Source organism: Muscardinus avellanarius (assembly GCF_963383645.1).
Source record: "Muscardinus avellanarius genome assembly, chromosome: 1".
Lineage (NCBI taxonomy): Eukaryota > Metazoa > Chordata > Mammalia > Rodentia > Gliridae > Muscardinus > Muscardinus avellanarius.
Genome location: NC_137786.1, coordinates 151575629 through 151596176, shown reverse-complemented (window position 1 = coordinate 151596176; position 20548 = coordinate 151575629). Strand labels below are relative to the sequence as shown.

The 20548-nt window shown below is 36.0% G+C and overlaps 1 protein-coding gene across 1 annotated transcript in view; it reads left to right on the top strand.

Annotated features, from left to right (window-relative positions):
- The window catches only part of CEP126 (centrosomal protein 126), a gene marked incomplete at both ends in the record, with an annotated part of 77052 nt that overhangs the window by 24564 nt on the left and 31940 nt on the right, over nucleotides 1-20548 (top strand). The window contains 2 exons of the mRNA XM_080700573.1: nucleotides 3808-3997; nucleotides 17415-19536. Of these exons, the coding sequence (XP_080556699.1) occupies nucleotides 3808-3997; nucleotides 17415-19536 (2312 nt within the window). The remainder of the gene's footprint in view (nucleotides 1-3807; nucleotides 3998-17414; nucleotides 19537-20548) is intronic.

Genomic DNA, 20548 nt, shown 5'->3' with positions numbered 1-20548 from the left:
GATGCTTAAAGTCTTAGTCACTACTGGAATAACTTTGATTTTTCTGAAGGAAACATGTAGTTGTCTTTATAGCAAATATGTTGTAGGATCAGTAAATATATCTTTGTTTTATGAGGAATAATCTTAGTTTTTCATTAAAATACCTAGATTTCATGTTATGGTAGCATACTCTTATGACTGTGACTTCATGAAATTTGTATCTATCATTATTATAAATGTGGTTTACTTATTAAAAGTTTGAACATTTCTTTATAGATAACTAATAGTATTAAATAATGTATTTGAAAGTGCTTTGTAAACTATAAATGCTATACAAATATCAGATATTAGAATATTAAGAATCAGCCGGGCATGATGGCGCACGCTTGTAATCCCAGCATTCAGGAGGCTGAGACCAGAGGATCGCAGTTCGCGGACAGCCTCAGCTACTTAGTGAGGCCCTCTGCAACTCAGTGAGACCCGGTTTCAAAATAAAGAATAAAAAATAAGGCAGGGGTGTAGCTCAGAGGTCAAATGCCCCTGGGTTCTATCCCCAGACCCGCAAAAAAAAAAAGAATATTAAGAATCAGATATTAATAAAAATAATATATTTATTGTAAATATAATTAAGCTACTTAGTAATAAACTATTATCACATTAAAAATACATTTTAAGTAAAATATAGACTGAAAGTATGTTAAGGAATAAAGTAATGCTGAGAAATAGTTTCCAAAGAAGCAGAAGTATATCAGTAATCATGAAATACTGTTCTAATGTGAAAAATGTTAGTAGCAAATACAAATAGTTTTAAATGTTGGTAATATAATCATCTAAAACTGAAAAGTATGATAAAAGCAGAGAGCATTTAATGCTTAAGCTTATAGAAAAGTCAGAGAATATGTTCTTGTGAGCATAGAAATGGCTTCAGGAAATAATGAGATATAAGACTACTAATAAGAGACTAAAGTTAAAAATATAAAAAATTGACCAGCCTTCCATCACAACCAAATCCTTATAACAAAACTCATTGACCTGACCCTTCTGGTAGGTGTATGGCAAAAGAAAATATATTCTCTCCCATATTAAATACTTATTTTTAATAAAATAATGTTGTCAGATATCTATCTCCAATATCCATGTATTTGTGGTGTATTTGAGACGGCAGATTCTGAACCACATGCTACACTAAGAAGTGTGGCCAGAACTGAGCAGTTGTCTATTTGACCAATGTATGCCAGTGCTTTAAAGCTGATTTTCCAGCCCATGTTTCTGTATCTGTATGACTAACAGACTTCCAAAAATAAGAGCAAGTAATGAGAAAAGGGAAATATGAATAAGTTATATACATTTCTCAGCCAATGTGAAAGGAACCTGGTTGATCAATGGAAGATCATAAATGGACCCAAAGGACAAAAATTAACATTAATTAAAAGCCGAGAGACAGCCCAATAAATTTTAAAAATACATCTTAATAAGGCTCTTTCTACCTGCCTGTCCAAATGCTTTTCCACCTGTGCAGATCCATTCCTGCCTGTCCAGCTGTCTCCATACCTAATCCCTATTTATCTGATGAGCTGTCTCCTTCACGGGCCCCATTGCTATCCCATCATTCCCAAATTCTTCCTAGCTACCCAGCTTTTTCTCCCACACGCCAGCCCCATACCCTGCCATCTCTTCCCTCTGCTCTTCCAAAGACCTTTTTACCAGCTCCATTACTATCTTGCCCAATCAAATATCTTCCTCAACCTCCAGCTCCAGTTACTTCCAGCTTTTCTAGCAGTGTCCCTTGTCTACCAGCCCCCATTCCTTCTGGTCCACCTGGCCATCGACCTTACCCATCCCGAAGTTCCCCAATCATTCCTTACCCTGACTCACAGAAAAAGTTATTTTACAAAACTTCCAGACCCAAACATTTCCTTCCAGCCCAGCATTCCACCCCAACTACTCTAATGCCTGCCCTTATTCGTCGTTCCCTTCCAGCTCGACTGGCTGTTTCCCCAACCCCTTCGGATGCTCTCCCAGTCTTGAAGCATTCCTGTTTGTCCAGTAATCCCCCTCATCAGCCAGTCCCCACTCTTTCTTATCTCACACCATTGCCTGAACATCCTGCTAGATTGGATCCTTTGCAGTCAGCTGAGCAATCTGTTACACAAGCCACATTGTCAAACCAGCCCCAGGCCTTTGTAGACCATCCACCTGCCTCAGTTCTCTCTCATGCACCTCCCTGCCATCCTCCATTATCCTCTTTGCCTTTGTCTCCTTCCACATCCTCTTCTTCACCCTCTATAGTGTTTTCTTCCTCTTCATCCACTGTCTCATCTCCTTCATCTTCTTCTTCTACATCTCCATCCTTACCTCCTTCATCTATTCCTCTTTTGCCCTCCCCTTTGTATTCATCTCCCTCTCCATGTTTGCCTCCAACTTACTTAGCATTTCCCTCTCCAGTTTCTCCTGTTTCTTCTTCCTTTATGATCTCTTCTTCCTTTCCCCCCACGCTTCACTCTCCCTCTATTTCTACCTCCCCATCTTTTTTTACTCCTATCCATCCCTTCAATCCTCCTCACTGGGGGAAGAAAGTAGAGAAGAGAAGAGAAGAAAGTGGAATAGAGAAGAAAGGAATAGAGAAGAAAAAGTTGAAAGACGACAACTTTAAAGGTAAATAAATTGAGTTTATTAGAAACTTTGTAGATTTAGCTTTATTTTGTTTGGGAAGGGTTATCGAAGGGGAAGTTTTATATAAGAGTAGGAACGTTTAAAAGGAAGAGACAGAAACATACCCTCAATGTTCAGGAACTTATATTAAATACCTTCTTGCCCTCCCTGATTTCCCTATGATAATAAAGGGGTAGTTAGGAATCTAGTAATCATTGATATTGACTATTTCAGTCTGTCCAAATAAAGATATATATGGGTATTGGAGATAGATATATGCTACATGTGACTGTATGTCACCTTTCAAAATATCTTTATCCTCATTGGGTTGGGAATAATTTGACTGAATTGGGAATAAATGCCCTTGGTTTCACGCTACCAGCCCTAGTACAGGAGGAAGTCACCTGTATGATGTTGTCATCCCCATCCCATCCTCCTCCCAACATCTTTCTTAGTTCTTCACTTTTTGCTTCATATATGCACTGAAATTTAATGTGTTCTCAGTTTCCAGATGATACCAAATTCTAATGGAAGATGATCTTATGTCATGATAAATTTGGAATAGCACGTTAGCACAATAAAAGCAGATTTTGTGTTAAAGATACCACTTACGTAGCATGAAACCCATGTTTCTATTCCTAAAACAAATTGAAAATAAATGTATACCCTATTGAGTAAGAGTCAAGCTCCCAAACCTAGTTAAGAAGGGAGGAAGTTCCTGCCTACCTCGACAAACAGTTTTCATAGTTCTACTTGAACCTGCAACGAATTCTCTTGGGGTCATAGAAATACCAATTAGCTATTACCTCAACTCAGAACAAAGGGTAATTCAAAATATTATCATCGATATAGAAATGCTGTTAAATCTTAAAAGAACTGAGGTCTCAGAACTTAACACTTAGAAAAATTACTTGTACCCCCTATCAGAAATTATAGAAGAATGAGATATAATAAGCAATGAATAACTGGGCATTTCTACACAAAGGTTGAGTTCTTAATTTTTATTCTACAACTGATTGCTCTAAATTTCCATTCAAATATATCTATATATTTCTCCAATATCCTTATATGTGATTATCTGGACATATACACACATTTATATAAATGGGTCATGTACATACTTAAAGAAGTTGATTTTATTTAAATGTACTAAATATTTGTACACCTGGTCCACAGAGCTGTAGATTCTGCCTTGCCTTCAGCATTGTCAAAAAGTGATCAGAAACATCTCTTATCCAGAATCAATTGTGATAAAGAAGTGAAGGAAAACAGCATGGCCAACCTAGCTACTAACAAAAATGTGTTCCAGCTTAAATTAGAAGAAACTCAGAAACTCCTGGAAGATCAGCACTTAAGCACTTTGCAAGTAAGAGACTATACATGTTATTGATTTTTTCAAATATTAGCACAGATACTGGAGAAAAGCTTTTAGTTTCTTCCTTACCTACCACCATTTTTAATAGTTTTATTTGTGCATTTTAACTATGCATCATAATGAAGTATAGAGTGGTGGGAATATACATGCACACAATACTTGATGTGTTTTCTTCCAGATCCCAGCACACTTGCTCACCTTCCACATACATGTCATTGAGATTGGTGCCTATCATTTCATGTATGTACACAGCATTATTTAGTTTTATCTCCATCCCCTATCCTCCCTCCCCTAAACCCCCTTCATCACTCTATTGGAGTCTTTACTCTTTTAACTGAGGTATCTTTTTGTTACCCAGTTTCTCTCTAGCTTCTACATATGAGAAAACAAATACAACTATTCACTTTTTGAGACTGGCTAATCTCACTTAGCATAATATTCTCTAGTTTCATTTTTCCGAAATGACATAATTCTGTTGTTCTTTATGGCTGAGTAAAATCCCATTGTGTGTTTATACCACAGTTTTGTGATCTATTCATCTGTTGATGGATACCTACACTGGTTCCAAAATTTGGCTATTGTAATTGTGCTGCTTAAACATAGATGTGCAGGCATCACTATGATATTCTGACTTCATTTCCTTTGGAAATATGTCCAGGAGTGGTATATCTGGGTAATATGGTGGCTCAATTTCTGGTCTTCTGAGAAACCTCCATACTAATCTCCATAGAGGCTTTTCTAATTTGCAGTCTTATCAACAGTGTATTTCCCCATACCCTTGCCAACATTTATTATTGTTTGTATTTTTTCCTGTAGTATTGAAGATGGAACCCAGGGGTATTCTACCTCTGAGCTACATCGCCAGCCCTATTTTATTATTTTATTTTGAAACGGGTTCTCACTAAATTGCAGAGGGCCTCACTAAGTTGCTGAGGCTGGCTCTGAACCTACAACTCTCCTGTTTCAGCTTCCAAAATACTGGAATTACAAGTACTATCACCACACCTGGCTATCATTTGTATTTTTGATGAGTGTCATTCTAACTGGAAGTAGATGCAATCTCAGTGTAGTTTTGATTTGCATTTCCCTGAATGCTAATGATGTTGAACATTTTTTTCATATATTATCATTTGTATTTCTACTTTTAAGAAGTATCTATTAAGTTCAAGAGCCCTTTTTATTGTGTGTTTTTTGGTATTTTAAGTTTTTAGTATACTCTAGATATAGTACTATATCAGAGGAGTAGCTGGCAAAAGATCTTGCATTCTATAGGCTCTCTCTTTACACTCTTTTTTGTTTGTTTGTTTTTGGTGGTGGTACTGGGCATGGAACCCAGGGGCCTTCTAACTCCGGGCTATACTCCCAGACCTACTTTATATTTTTTGTTTGGAAACAGGGTCTCTTATGCCAGCTGAGGCTGGCTTCGAACTTGCGCGATCCTCCTGTCTCAGCCTCCCAAGCACGGGGATTACAAGCGTGCACCACCATGCCCGGCCTCTTTAGACTCTTAATGATTTCTTTTGTTGCACAGAAACTTTTTTAATTTAATGCCATCCCATTTATTAATTCTTGTTTTAATTTCCTGAACTTTCTGGGTCTTATTGAGGAAGTTTCTACCAGTATATGTTCGAGTACTGATCCTATGCCTTCTAGTAATTGCAACATTTCTGGGTCTAGGATCAAAAGACATAGAGATTTGATTCCATTCTTCTAGAAATGGATAACCAGTTTTCCCAACAGTGTTTGTTTAAAAGGTAGTCTTTACTCCAATTATACTTTAAACATCTTTGTCAAAACTCAACTGGCTATAAATATGAGGATTTGTGTCTGAAACTTCTATCCTGTTCCATTGATGCCAATACTGTGTTGTTTTTATTTTGCTCTCTTCTACTCCTATTCTTCTTTTCCATCTCTCTTTTATTTCAAGAAATATGCCTTATGAGCCATATGTGGTACTGCACACTTTTAATTATAGCTACTCGGGAGGCTGAGGCAAGATAATTGCAAGTTTGAGGCCAGCCTCAACAACTTAGCATGATTCTGTCTTGAAATAAAAAAACCAGAAAGGGCTGAAGATGTAGTTCAGTGATTGAGGAGCCTGGGTTCCATCTTCAATATTTTATTCATACTTTATGAGTGTTATTTTCTGACAAACATAAAGCTATTTGAAGGTACAATGTAATACAAGTATCATTATTAGAAGTTATATAAAGCAACCTGAAAATTTTAATACAGCGGATATTAGCTTCTTAATTTCAATATGGCAGAATTAGTTAGAAATCATGTTTTTAGTCTATCACTTGTAGGGCATTTTCTTTATTATATTTTCCACAGAGTATAGATTTCAGCTGATTTTTCTACGTGTTTATGTACTTTACCTTTCATGAATAATTATATGCATTTATTAGGTTTTTAATAGTTCTGAATCAAAATTAAATCCACAACCTTGGCTTGATTAATCTAGCCATTAATCAGTAGTAGCAAAGCTAAGAAACAAGACAAGGGTTCTACTGTCAATGATAATATGCCTTAATGCTATAAACAACCATAAATTTAGATAAAATATATGAAATAGCTGTTCTTAGATATTAAACAATAGAATAGGATCAATTTTTTTTATCTTTTTTGATACTGGGCACTGGATTCAGGGACATTCTACCTCTGAACTATACCCCTAGCCCTTTTCATTTTTTGGTTTTGAAACAGGGTCTCACTAGGTTGCTGAGGATGGTCTCCAACCTGTGATCCTCCTATCTCTGCCTCCCAGACACCGAGATTTCAGACATGCACCACCACACCCAGCTGGATGTGATATTTAAAATAGAAAAGAATTTGGTAAGCCTTATGATCTTCTAAACTTTCTACCTTGGCATATTCTCTGGGTGAATCTCAGAGAAACCCACAGGTGGCCCAGCTGCATGTCAGGAAAAAAGCCTTCTCTTAACAAACACTTTAAAATGTGATGAAGGAAACTGTTTAAATAATACTATGTTCACATATGAAGTTATCAACCCCAATTTTCATATTATGTAGGGAGAGGGGCAGAGAGTGGGGTGGGACCTGGAGAGAAACACACTTAGAGCTGTGTGTGCTTATGTTTATATCACTCTGAGTCTCATTATGGTGTGTAATTACTATTTACCAATAAAAAAAAACTAGCCACACATTAATATAATGATCACAATGTTAGCATTCAGTCAAAATTTTCAACACATATAAAGAAGCACAAAACTATGACCCATATCCAAGAGAAAAATTAGTCATATAATTAGACATAGTAATGGGAGATAGAATTAATAAATAAAAAATTTCAAATCATTTTTATGAGTATTTTCAAATAACTAAAATAAAATGAATATGATGAAGAAACATACTTTTTAAAGAACCAAATAGTAGACCTTCCAGATCTGAAAAATACAATATCTGCAGTAAAAATTTTACAAGATAGGCTTAACAGTAATGCCATTACAAGGAGGAAAAAAAGATCCATAAACCAGGTGGCGCACTCTTGTAATCCCAGCATTCGGGAGGCTGAGACCGAGGATCGTGGTTTGTGGACAACCTCAGCTACTTAGTGAGCCCTTTGCAACTCAGACACTGTTTCAAAAATAAAGAATAAAAAAAAATGGGGCAGAAGGTATATCTCGGAGCTACCCAAAGTAAGGCATTTAGGAGGGAAAAAACTGAAAAAAAATTAACAGCATTAGTTTCCATTGAAACCTTAGTAAACACATTTAATTAAAATTTCATGAGCTGGGGGTAGTGGTGCATGCTTGTAATCCCAGTACTTGGGAGGCTAAGACAGGAGGATTACAGTTTCAAGGTCAGCCTCAGCTACTTAGTGAGGCCTTCTGCAACTTAGTGAGACCTTATTTCAAAATAAAGAATGAAAAACAGGGCTGAAGGTGTAGCTCAGAGCTAGAATGCCCCTGAGTTCCATCCCCAGTACCACAATAGAGAGGGACAGGAGATATTTAAAGAAATCATAGCTTAAAATGTTTCAGATTTTGTGAAAATTATAAATCCAGATATTTAAGAGACTTGACAAACTCCAAGAAGGATGTGTGCACACACACACACACACACACACACACACACACACACACACTACAAAGATCCATCCTTTAATCAAATTAAGCTGGAGGATAAACAGATATGTTTGCATTCAGGGGAACAAAATAACATGGGTTACTAATATAATTTAGAAGGAAAACTTGAGGAGCTAATCATAGTTTCTGTGGGGAAAATTTTCTGGGGGAAGAAGGTTTATAGTTTATAGTTTATGAAATTAGAATTTTCCTGATACCTTTTGAGGTGCCTTTAGAGCTAAAAACCCACCACAGACTATGCAAACAGAAATCTCAGAAGCATGCAACATATTTATGCCAAAAAGGATTTTTTTTTTTTTTTGCAGTACTGGGGTTCCTGGAAGCCCTTCTATCTCCAGGCTACACTCCCAGACCTATTTTATATTTTTATTTGGAAACAGGGTCTCTTAAGCCAGCGGTTGGCTTCGAACCTGTAGGATCCTCCTGTCTCCGCCTCCCAAGCGCGGGGATTACAAGCGTGCCCCACCACGCCCGGCCAAAAAGGATCTTCTAACCCAAACTTTTGTGTCTCTCCAGATGTGCTCCTCCAGGAAGCCCTTTAGGCTTAGTTTCCTGATCATCAGTTAGGATAGTTTAATTCCCAAAACAGATATTGAAATAGCTATATTTGGTTTTGTTCTCCTGATTGGATTGAGTGCCTATCACTTTACAAAGCATGCCAAAGCATACGATAGCAAGGGGTAAAACATGAGCAAGATAAAACTGTAAACTTTAGAAGTAATTTAAACTTATATACCTTTCAAAACCTATTTCAAAACAATATATCAATAAGAAAACTATATAAAATAACTAAGCCAGGCGTGGTGGCGCACGCTTGTAATCCCCGCACTTGGGAGGCAGAGACAGGAGGATCGCGCAGGTTCGAAGCCAGCTGCGTGCGCTGGCTTAGGAGACCCTGTTTCCAAATAAAAATGTAAAAATAGGTCTGGGAGTGTAGCCCGGAGGTAGAAGGGCTTTCAGGAACCCCAGTACCACCAAAAAAATTAAAAATAAATAAATAAATAAATAAATAAAATAAAATAACTTTAATTCTATAACTTATGTCTTTGATTTCTTTGTTTACTTTCTGGCCTAGTAAAAGAATGAATGTATCTTTGTTTCATAGCAGAATATTTGAATATTCTAAAATTTGTGCTCTTAAGAGATGCTAATTTTCTTTCTTTGAGTTCATGAAACTTTTTACTAGATTTATAAGTTAGCATCTGTATAAAATTTATATATCTAATACAGAGTAATATATTCTAGATGTATGTGAGAAATCAGAAATATTTCAAACATTTACCATACTGTTAAGTAACAATAAAAATTTACTAAAGATTGATGCATTTCATGGAATTTTTAGTAAAATAGTAATGAGAATGCCTGGAATTTATGAAAAATTGTTATTCAGCTAATTCTAAAACAGTAATTTTTTAAAGTAGTTCTCAATCCTAAATCCATATTATAACTACCCGAGGAATTTTTTAAAAATAATAATAATATTAAATCACTAGGACTCAGGCATAGATTTTTTTTGAAGGATCTCTTATGTAGCTCTAAGCTATAACCAGAGTTGAAAATCTTCTTATAAGCCACAAGATTAATTTTTATTAAAAACATGTATTCCTACCAATAAGAAGTTTACATTAGGGATGCAGAGCTTTTACGACCTTATCCAAATCTAGTGAATATTTCAGAAAAAGATACAATTTGTAAATAACTGGTTTTCAGAACTTCACTTACTCTAATTAAACCTTCAAGAAATTCCATCATCTAAAGGGAATAGAAATTAGAAAATTATTTTCTAAACTATAATTGTGGCTAGAATAGTGGTAGTTACTTTAAAAGTTGAAATTAAAGCAAGCATATTTATTATAAGTCTTTGTTGTATCTCTATTTTTACCCTGAGAACTGCTTCAGGGGTATAGATTATTTATATACCTGTAATATTTATAGTCATACCACTGATATTACATGCCAAAGAAAACTGGACCCGGTAACAATGGTGCAAGTCATTAATACTGACTTTTAATTTTTCTTTTTTCTTTTTTAATTGGTGCATTGTAGTCATACATCTTAATTAAGTACAAGATGGTGGAGGTATATATGCATACATCACCAAATTAGCCCTTAGCCTATTCCCTTTCCCTCCCTCCTTCTCATGTTTGGCTTAGTGATTGATTTTGATGTTTATTAATGTACATCATGAACATTAGAGAATTTCCCTCTTACCCCCGCCCATCCCCTCAGTTAGATCACCTTATTTGCTCATCTAAAGTATCTCCTTCTTCATCTAGAGTTCCTCCTATGACCCATTTTCTCCATAGCTTCCACATAATAGGGAGAGCATTCGATTTCTTATTTTTTATGACTGACTAATCTCACTTAACATAATGTTCTCCAGTTCCTTCCATTTCCCTGTAAATGATGTAATTGTGTTTTTCTTTATGAATGAGTAAAATTCCATAGTGTACACATCCCATAGTTTTGTAATCCATTCATCTGTTGATGGACATCTTGGCTGGTTCCATAGTTTGGCTATGGTGAATTGTGCAGCTATGAACATAGATATACATGCATTAGTTTGGTAGTTTAGTTTCCATTTTGGGGGGTAGATATTGCTGGATCATATGGTAACTTTGTTCCCATTCTTTTGAGGATCCTCCATACAGTTTTCCAAACTGGTTGCACTAATTTGTAGTCCCACCAACAATTTAGTAGAGTTCCTACCTCTCCACATCCTTGCCAGCATTTATTATTTGTTTTTTGAATTATTGCCACTCTAGTTGGAGTTAGGTGAAATCTCAGAGTAATTTTGATTTACATCTCAATGTTTGCTAATGATGTTGAGCATTTTTTCATGCATTTATTGGCCATTTGAATTTCTTCATGAAGTGTCTATTTAGTTCCCCTGCTCATTTTTTATTGGGTTATTTGTTTTCTTAATGCTGAGTTTGAGTTCTCTGTATGGTCTAGATATTACTCCTCTATCAAAGGAGTAGGTGGCAAAGATCTCTAATTCTGTTGGCTCTCGGTTGAGGTTCTTCATAGTTTCCTTCGCTGTACAGAAGCTCTTCAGTTTCATGCAATCCCACATATTGATTCACCTTTTAGTTTTTTGTGCCTTTGGGGTCTTTCTTGTTGAGAAAGTGTTTACCTTTGCCTATGTGTTGCAGTGTTGGATCTATGCCCTCTTCAAGGAGCCTCAAGGTCTCTGGTCTAATTTCCAAGTCTTTGATCCATCTTGAATTGACTCTTATGCAAGGTGAGAAAATGGGGTTTATTTCCATTTTTTCTGCATATGGTTAGCCAATTTTGTCAACACCATTTGTTGAACAGGCTATCTTTTTTCCAATATATGTTTTTAGGCCCTTTGTCAAAAATCAATTGGCTATAAGTGTGTGGATTTGTTTCTGAGTCTTCTATTCTGCTCCACTGGTCTATGTATCTGTTTTTGTGCCAGTACTATGCTGGTTTTGTGTATGTGTGTCTGTGTGTGTTTCTGTGTGTGTTTTCTTTCTTTCTTTATTCCTTTCTTTCTTTTTTCCTTTTTTCTTTCTTCCTTCCTTCCTTTCTATTTCTTGCAGTACTGGGGATGGAAGCCAAGGGCATTCTACTTCAGAGCTATACTCCCAGGCCTATTTTTTATTCTTTATTTTGAAACATGATCTCACTGAGTTGCAAAGGGGCTCACTAAGTTGCTGAGACTGTCTGTGAATCACTATCCTCCTGTCTCAGCATACCAAATCCTGGGATTATAAGCATGAGCAACTATGCCCAGCCCGTGCTGTTTTTAATTACTATGGCTTTGTACTATAGTATAAAGTCAGGTATTTTGATTCCTCCTGCATGGTTTTTGTTGCTGAGAACTACTTTGGCTATTCTGGGTTTTTTGTTGTTCCAAATGAATTTAAGGACTGGTTATTTTCTATGTCTGTGAGGAATGACCTTGATAATTTAATATGTATTGCGATGAATCTGTAGATCTCTTTTGGAAGTATAGCCATTTTGATTATATTTATTCTGCCTATTCATGAACATGAAAGATCTTTCCATTTTCTAAGGTGTTCTTAGATTTCTTTTTTCAATGTTTTATAATTTTTATAGAGATCTTTTACCTCCTTGGTTAAGTTTATATAAAGTATTTTGTTGTTTTTCTTTATTTTGTGGGATATCCTGAGTGGAAGTGTTTTCTAGATTTCTTTCTCAGTGGATTCATGTTTGGTATACAGAAAAGGTTCTAATATTTCAGATTGATTTTGTATCCAGACACCATACTGAATTTGTTGATCAGTTCTACAAGCCTCTTGGTTGAGTTTGTTGGGTCTTCTAAGTATAGTATCATGTTATCTGCAAATAGTGAAAGTATGAATTCTTCTTTTCCTATTTGTATGCCTTTGATTTCCTTTCCTTGCCTTATTGCTTTGGCTAGAGTCTAAAATACTATATTGAAAAGAAGTGGTGATAATGGACATCCTTGTCTTATTCCTGTTTTTAGGGAGAATTTTCACAGTTTTTCCCCATTTAATATGATATGGGCTGTGGGTTTATTGTAAATTACCATTATGATGTTGAGGTATGTTCCTTCTATTCTGATTCTCTGTAGTGCTTTTAGCATAAATGGATGTTGGATTTTGTCAAATTCTTTTTCAGCATCTCTTGAAATGATCATGTGATTCTTGTCTTTGGTTCTGTTTATGTGATGAATTACATGGATTGATTTTTGTATGTTGAACCAGCCTTGCATCCCTGGGATGAACCCTACTTGGTCACAGTGAATGATTTTCTTGATGTGGTTTTGAATGCGTGTTGCTAGTATTTTCTTTAGCAGTTTTGCCTCCAAGTTCATCAATGTTATAAGCCTGTAGTTTTTCTTCCTTGAACTGTCTTTATTTGGTTTTGGTATTAATGTGATGTTGGCTTCATAGAATGTATTGGAAGAGTACTGTTTCTATTTCACGAAATAAATTGAGGATAATCGAGATTAGCTCTTCTATAAAGGTTTTAGAAAATTCACTTGGGAAACCATCTGGTCCTGGGCTTTTCTTTGATGGCAGGCTCTTTATTGCTATTTCAAACTCTTTGATTGCCATTGGTTGGTTTAACTTTTCTATATCTTTGTGACTCAGTTAAGGAAGGTTGTACTTATCTAGAAAGTTGTCAATTTCTTCCAGATTTTCCTTTTTTTTTTTGGAGTATAGTTTTTCAAAGTATTTTCTGATAATCCTCTGGATTTCTCCACTCTCAGTGGTATTATCTCCTTTTTCATCTCTTATCTTCATAATTTGGGTTGATTCAGTTAAGATGGCTAGTGGTTATATATGTTGTTAATTTTTTTCAAGAAACCAGCTTTTGGTTTTGTTGATTTTCTGTATTTTTTTATTCTCTACTTCATTGGTTTCTGCTCTGAATAATTACCTATCTTCTACTGTCTTTGGGGTTAGACTGTTTCTGTTTTTCAAGGGCTTTGAGGTTTGTCATTAGGTTATTTATCTGGTGATTTTCTGTTCTTCTTATGTGGGCACTCCATATTTTGATTTTTCTTCTTAATATTGCTTTCAAAGTATACCAGAGGTTTTGATATGTTGTATCTCTATTTTTCATTAGTTTCTAGAAATTTCTTGATTTCACCCCTTATTTCTTCTATGACCCATTCTTCATTCAGCAGTGTGGTTTTCAGTCTTCACATGCTTATGTGGTTTCTCTGTATCTTCTTATAGAGTTGATTTCTAGATTCATTCCATTAAGGTCTGAAAAGACACAGGGAAGTATGTAACATTTTTGAATTTGCTAGTTGCTCACTTTGTGGTCCAGGATGTGATCTATTTTGGAGAAGGTTCCATGAGCAGCTGAGAAAAATGTGAACTCTACTGTAGTTGAGTAGAATATTCTATATGTATTTAATAGGTCCATTTGGTTCATGGTGTTCTCTAGGTCTGAGGCATCTTTACTGACCTTTGTTTAGAAGATCGGCCTAACGGTGTGAGAGGGGTGTATTATTGTATTATTATAATTGTATTATATAATACAATTATATATAATTATATACAATATAATTATATGTATGTATAACATAATTATATTATTATTATAGTATTATTGTATTGGGACTTAGGTGTGACTTAATGTCGCAAAGAGTTTGTTTCATGAAAGTAGCTATATCTGTTTGGGGCATAAATGTTGACTATCATTTTCTCTTGCTGGATTGTTCCTTTTACCAGTAAAAAATAACCTTCTTTGTCGCTTCTAATAAGCTTGGGCTTGAAGTCTAACTTGTCTGATATCATAGTTGCTCTCCTGCTTGTCTTTGAGTTCCATTGGCATGGATTACCTAGCTCCAGCCCTTTTCCTTAAGTGTGTGACTATCTTCATTTGTAAGGTGTGTTTTCTTGCAGGCAGAAGATAGATGGATACTGGTTTTTAATACATTTTACCACCTTTACATGAGGCCATATATGTTCAGTGTGATTATGAAGAGATGGTTTTTAATTCCTAACATATTGAGATTAAACTTCTGTTTGAGGTAGTGTTTGTTCTTCTTTGCTTAATTGTTTGCTGGATGAAAATTCTTGTTTTTCTGGTTCTGGGTGTATTATTTCTTCTTTGCATTTTGAGTATTTTCTCTGGTGCTAGTTTGGAAGACATAAATTCCTTCAGCTTCTGTTTGTCATGGAAGATTTTTATTTCCCCGTCTAATTTGAGAGATAGTTTTGCTGGGTAGGAAATTTTGGCTGCAAGTTGTTTTCTTTCAGAGTTTGTAATGTGCTACTCCAAGCCCTTCTGGCTTTCATGACTTGGTTTGAAAAGTCTGGAGTGATTCTAATTGATTTGCCTTTGAATGTCACTTGGTCTTTTGTTTTTGTTGCCTTTAAGATTCTCTTTTTGGCTCCTACATTGGTCATTTTGACTATTATGTGGCATGGGGAACCTTTTCTCTGATCTTGTTTAAAGGCAGTTCTATAAGTTTCCTGTACCTGTGTATTGACCACTTGTTCTATGTTTTGAAAATTTTCTGATATTACTTCTTGGAAAACATTGTTGATCCCTTTGGTTTCACCTTCTATGCCAATTATTCTTAGGTTAGCTCTTTTAAAATGGGCCCATATTTCTTCAATATCCAATTCATGCTGTCGAATTGTTTTTTCTTTTTTATTTTTTATTTTTTTGCAATACTGGGCATGGAACCCAGGGGTATTCCACCTCTGAGCTATATCCCAGCCCTATTTTTTATTCTTTATTTTTAAACAGGGTCTCACTGAGTTGCAAAAGGCCTCACTAAGTAGTAACTGAGGCTGTCCTCCAACCATGATACTCCTGTGTCAGTCTTCCAAATGCTGGGATTACAAGTGTGAGCCACCACACCTGGTTGAATTGGTTTTTTCTACATTATATACTATGTGTTCATATTTGGAGTGATCACCTTCTAATAGTGAGACTCTATTTCCCATCTGGTCTAAATTATTGTTTATAATTTGAATTGATGGCTTAACTTCAATGATTGCATCCTTTATTTCTTTCAGACTCTCTAAATTCTTTTCAGAAGTCCTATATTATTTCTATAGTTACATTTCTGATTTGACCTTCTACAAATCTCTGCAGTTCTGTGTGTCAGGTTCTGTTATTGTGGTGTTGTGGGAGCTTATTGCTTCCTTGTTATTCCTCCTTATGATTTCAGAATTTTGTATCTGTTGCTTTTGATATATTTCTCTCAGTCTCTAGGTTTCAGCTGGTATATCCAAGGGCAAGTTGTGTTATATTTAGCAGTGATGGTTGAATGAGGAGGGAAGTGAAGTCATAAATGCAAGAATAGGGTAAAGCCACAGATAGGATTAAATAGAATGAGAGTATTAGTTTGGTAAGTTAATATAGAGTAGAATTTAGACATAGTAAATATGTAGTAGTATTATAGTAACCCATGTAGAGTTCTTAGTATAGTGATATGAAGTGAATTTAATACAAGACAAAGAAGAGAGAAAAACAAGAAAAGGGATGGAAAGAAGAGAGTAGATATATACAAAGGAATAAGCTTGGGAGAGGGATTTGGAATAGAGCAAACAAACAGGCATAGATACACACACACACACACACACACACACACATACACACACACACACAAATGAAACAACACCAACAACAAATTAGTGCAACTCTATAAATATATAAATACTCAGTAGACTGGGCCTCTGCAGTCTCTCTCTACAGACACCAAGTGCCATCAGCACCTTTCCTGCAGCAAGCCTAGTTCTCTGAGACTTTCAGTCTATGCAGATGGCCAGTATCAATGGGGCTGGATCTAGTGTTAATCGTAGGTCACCCTCCATGCTTTCCTTGCCTCCATTGGTAGCTGATGCTTCTGAGACCAAACTCAGTGTAAGAGTCTCTGTTGTCCACAGCTAGGGCTGGGCTTGTCTGACTTCTCCCCATTCGCCACAATTGGGTAGTTCGTGGCAATCCTGGAGATCCTACAAGTTGGATCTAGTGTTAACCATAGGTCTCCCTCCATACTTTCCACTGATGCAGAGCCTGAGTCTGTCTGAGCCTCTGCTATGTCCAACAACAGACTACAGCCCTGCTTTTGCCAAGTTGAACCACAAAATCTCAGACCCAGGGAGTTTATCAGCAGCTTCACTTACGGTGTTGCTGAGCTCTGGATCTCTGGAGGGCATGGTGAGCTTGGCTGCCACTACTGCAATTTGTAGCCAGTGTTTGCACAAGTGGAACTGATGGCTTACAATTCCAATGGTCTGCCATTGATTACCTCAAATCTTTGGTTGTTTTCCTGTTCATCTCTGGAGTCTGGTGCAGTGAGGCAAAATGGTGCAACTGTAGTGCTCATGGCCATGAGGTGGGCAGGTTTCTTTTCTGGTGCTGCTGAGCACTGCTCTGGATCTCTGGAGTTTATGGTGAGCTAAGCCTCCACTGCTGAAAGCTGTAGCCAGTGTTTGTGCAAGAGGAACTGATGGTTACAATACCAGTGATCCGCAACCACTTCCTTCAAGTCCTTGGTTGTTTTCCTGTTCATCTCTGGAGTCAGGTGCACTAAGGCAAGATGGTGCCACTGAGATGCCCACAGCTGCAAGGTGGGAGGGTTTTTTCCTGCTCTCTGATCAGTCTTCTAGCCTTTTTTCCTGCCACCTTGTAATTATCATGTTATTTTTCTACTTATGGTATTTTTTGGCTTTTATAGAATGTTGTTTTTAAGGCAATGGAGATCAGGTGTCAGCAGGACTGGTATGTGCTGCTTCCCTCGGTTGCCATCTTCCTGGAAGTCCAACTTTTAATTTTTCTAATGCATAAAACAACGTTCTTTTTTTTTCCAGAAATTTCGTGATGAAGTTAATCATATAACCAATTCTGAAACTCTTTCAAGTATAGACAGTCTTGAGGCTGGAGAGCACGAAGAAATATACTTAACACTTAATATAAAGGAGCCTTCTTCGTCAGTCCAGCAGAATTCTATTTCCCTCAAATCAGCAAGCCTGCAGTCAACTAATCTAAACTACTGTGATGAAGATAAACTGTCATTCTCTAAAACTCAGCATATAAATAATTGGCTTACGAATTTAGATGCTCAAAATACTCAGCCTATCACACCTTTCTCAGATATTTTTAGTAAATCTAGTATTCTACCTTCGTGGGAATGTCTTAATAAAGAACAAAATACATCTACTTTGAGTAGAACTGTGCAAAGATCCACAAGTCCTTCTAATAATTCAGTATCCTTTGTATGTAGTCCATCCATAGTTACACTAGATAAAAAAAGTGAAAAAACCTCTGAAACTAGATCTTTTAGGGTGAATGATTCCACTTCTGGCACACTTAAAAGGGAGAGGCCACCAGTTACTGAGAGCCCAACGTTTAAATTCAGCAAAGCTTGGACCACTCCCAATTCTCTAACACATGAAGTGGCTACATTTTCTGATCAAGAGAAATATTCTGAATTAATGCAAAAAAATAGAACTACTTCAGTTCCTACTTCATTTTTACCAATAGGAACACATTTTGTCTTGCCATCTAATACACAATCAGCTGGGCCTTTAGCAAAAAACAATATACACATAACAGCAGTTAACCCAGTACAGTGTTCTGATAAGTTTGATGAACTGAAAGATGTTAAAGATGAAAAGATGAAATACCTTAATTGTAACAAAGAAGAATTGCCTTTATTTTCAGGCAATTTTCAAGCCACACATATACCTCAGAACCCTGATTCAAAAGATAAAAAACAAAAAATAGCTGAAACATCATTGTCTAATGTAATTTCCAATTACGACTTAACTGATGAGCACAAGAAAATGAAATATAATATTCATGAGCGAAACAGTGTGAGTTTTCTTAAAAGTATTTTAAAGAAAGAATCTAAATATGAACATGATTACCTTAAGGCACTAATAAATCAAGGCTTTAAGTTCAGAAATCAAAAAGCAGCAGCCATCAGAGATAGTATCGAATTAACAAAAGAAAAAAGTGCAGAAATCCCAAAGACTACTAAAAAACTGAGGTGGTTTGATGAAGCCGGTGACATAGGAAACAATGCTGAAGGCGGTCACTCACTGAAGAGAACAGGAATGACTCCACAGTGGGCTCAGCAACTCCAGTTGAAAAGTGCAGACAACAACAAAACTAGTGTGCCTGCTTGTTCTGCTGAAAGAAAGAAGTCTAAGGATGAGTCTGTTTCTGAAAATATTGCTGTTTTGGAACAATCTGCAACAGACCATGTGCCTTTGAACTATTTTATACCTTCAGGTTACAACTTTATGAAGCAAGCCTGGCCAGCCTCCAAAAAGGAGGAAAATAAAATTCCTACAAATGCTGGTGATTCTAAAACTCAGAAAGGCAGTCCGCACAGAAGTGGAGCGAAACTAATTAGAAGAACAGGATCTACAAAAGTCCAATCAGGCTTTATCTATACAAATAGAAAAGGCACTGTCATCCAGCCACAGAGTGCAAGTAAAGCCAACACATTTATACACACTCAGGGCAGACTAATGATACCTCATCCTCCTCCAAAACCTACATCAAATATTAGAAGTGGTAAGAATATTCAGGTGTCTCAATGTCTGTCAATAATGCCTGAAAATTCTCAAAACATGATTACATATAACTGTTTTAATTCAAAATATGTGCTTCCAACAGAACACAGTTTGAATCAGTGGAATCAAGAAAGTAACCCTCCACTCTCAGATTCTTGTTCTGACCTAGTCACTGTGATGCCATCTCTACCATCTTACTATTCTTCTGAATGCCAAACTTTAGCAAAAACAAATCATTCGAACAGTACTCAAGTGATTGTCCAACAAGATGGGACATTATATTGTACCCAAAGAAGTCCTGTTCGGGAAGAAAGCTATCAGTCTGCGACTCTTAGAACTAATGAAGAAGGATCAGTTCCATTATGGAAAAGAAAGAATAATACTCTACGCCAAAATGAGAAGGCCACCGGTAAGAATAAACCTGTATCTTTTTATAGATAAAGTATGTAACTTTTTTAATTCCTGTAAAATTTTATTGAAGTATGGTAATATATACTGTATAGTTAACAATATTAAATTCTAATTTAGCCTGATAGAAATAACTTACCTCCCTTTATATTGTAACTTGATCTAGTAGCTGAAGCTTTTAAGAGAGGTACCCAGCCTCCACCAATCTTGTACTCTATTAAGACATATGACTACGATGCACCAATAAAAATTAAAAATAAATTTCAAAAGTTACCCAACCTAACTAAAATTTAAAACTTTTGCCAGCATTTCTGTGGTTTTTCTTATTAATTTTTAAAAAGAAGGATAATGAACAGGATCTGATTCCTGTCCCAGTATTATTCTTCCATTACAATTGTAGTCAGATTTTCTGTCAAGCACATTGCAAAAGTGTGGCAGCTCTGCTTTGCTTGTTATATATATTGGCTTTCATGTAAGGGAAAAATGGTACCATTGCCTTATACTTTTTAGAAAATTAATTCTCTATAGAACACTTGCCCTTAGCAGCTGATTGGCTCCTCAAAAAGTCATTCTTCCCTGAAGGAATACACTAAAATCCCATAAAATATTTTTTTCCAGTAGGAAAAATTCGCCTACTGAGAACAAAGGTATAGATAATTATTGATATTTTTAAAGATATAAGTAATTATTAGTGTCTAAAGGGCTAGTTTAAATTTTAATAGAGTCTTCTTCAATTAGGCCATGAGCCTTTAATGATAATTTTTCTGTAATTCATCACAATATCCCCAAGTTCAAGCAATATCTAATACTTAATAGGCAGTCAGGCTTTTCCTGAATTAGGTAGACACAAACCACATTAGTAGATGGAAAGTTAAATGCAAAGACTGTGATATAAAAGTCTTCAGGGCTTATCTATGAAAATATAGGGTTTTTTGTTTGCTTGGTTGGTTGGGTTTTTTTTTTTTGGTTTTTTGTTTTGTTTTGTTGTTTTTACTGTACTAAGGATTAAACCC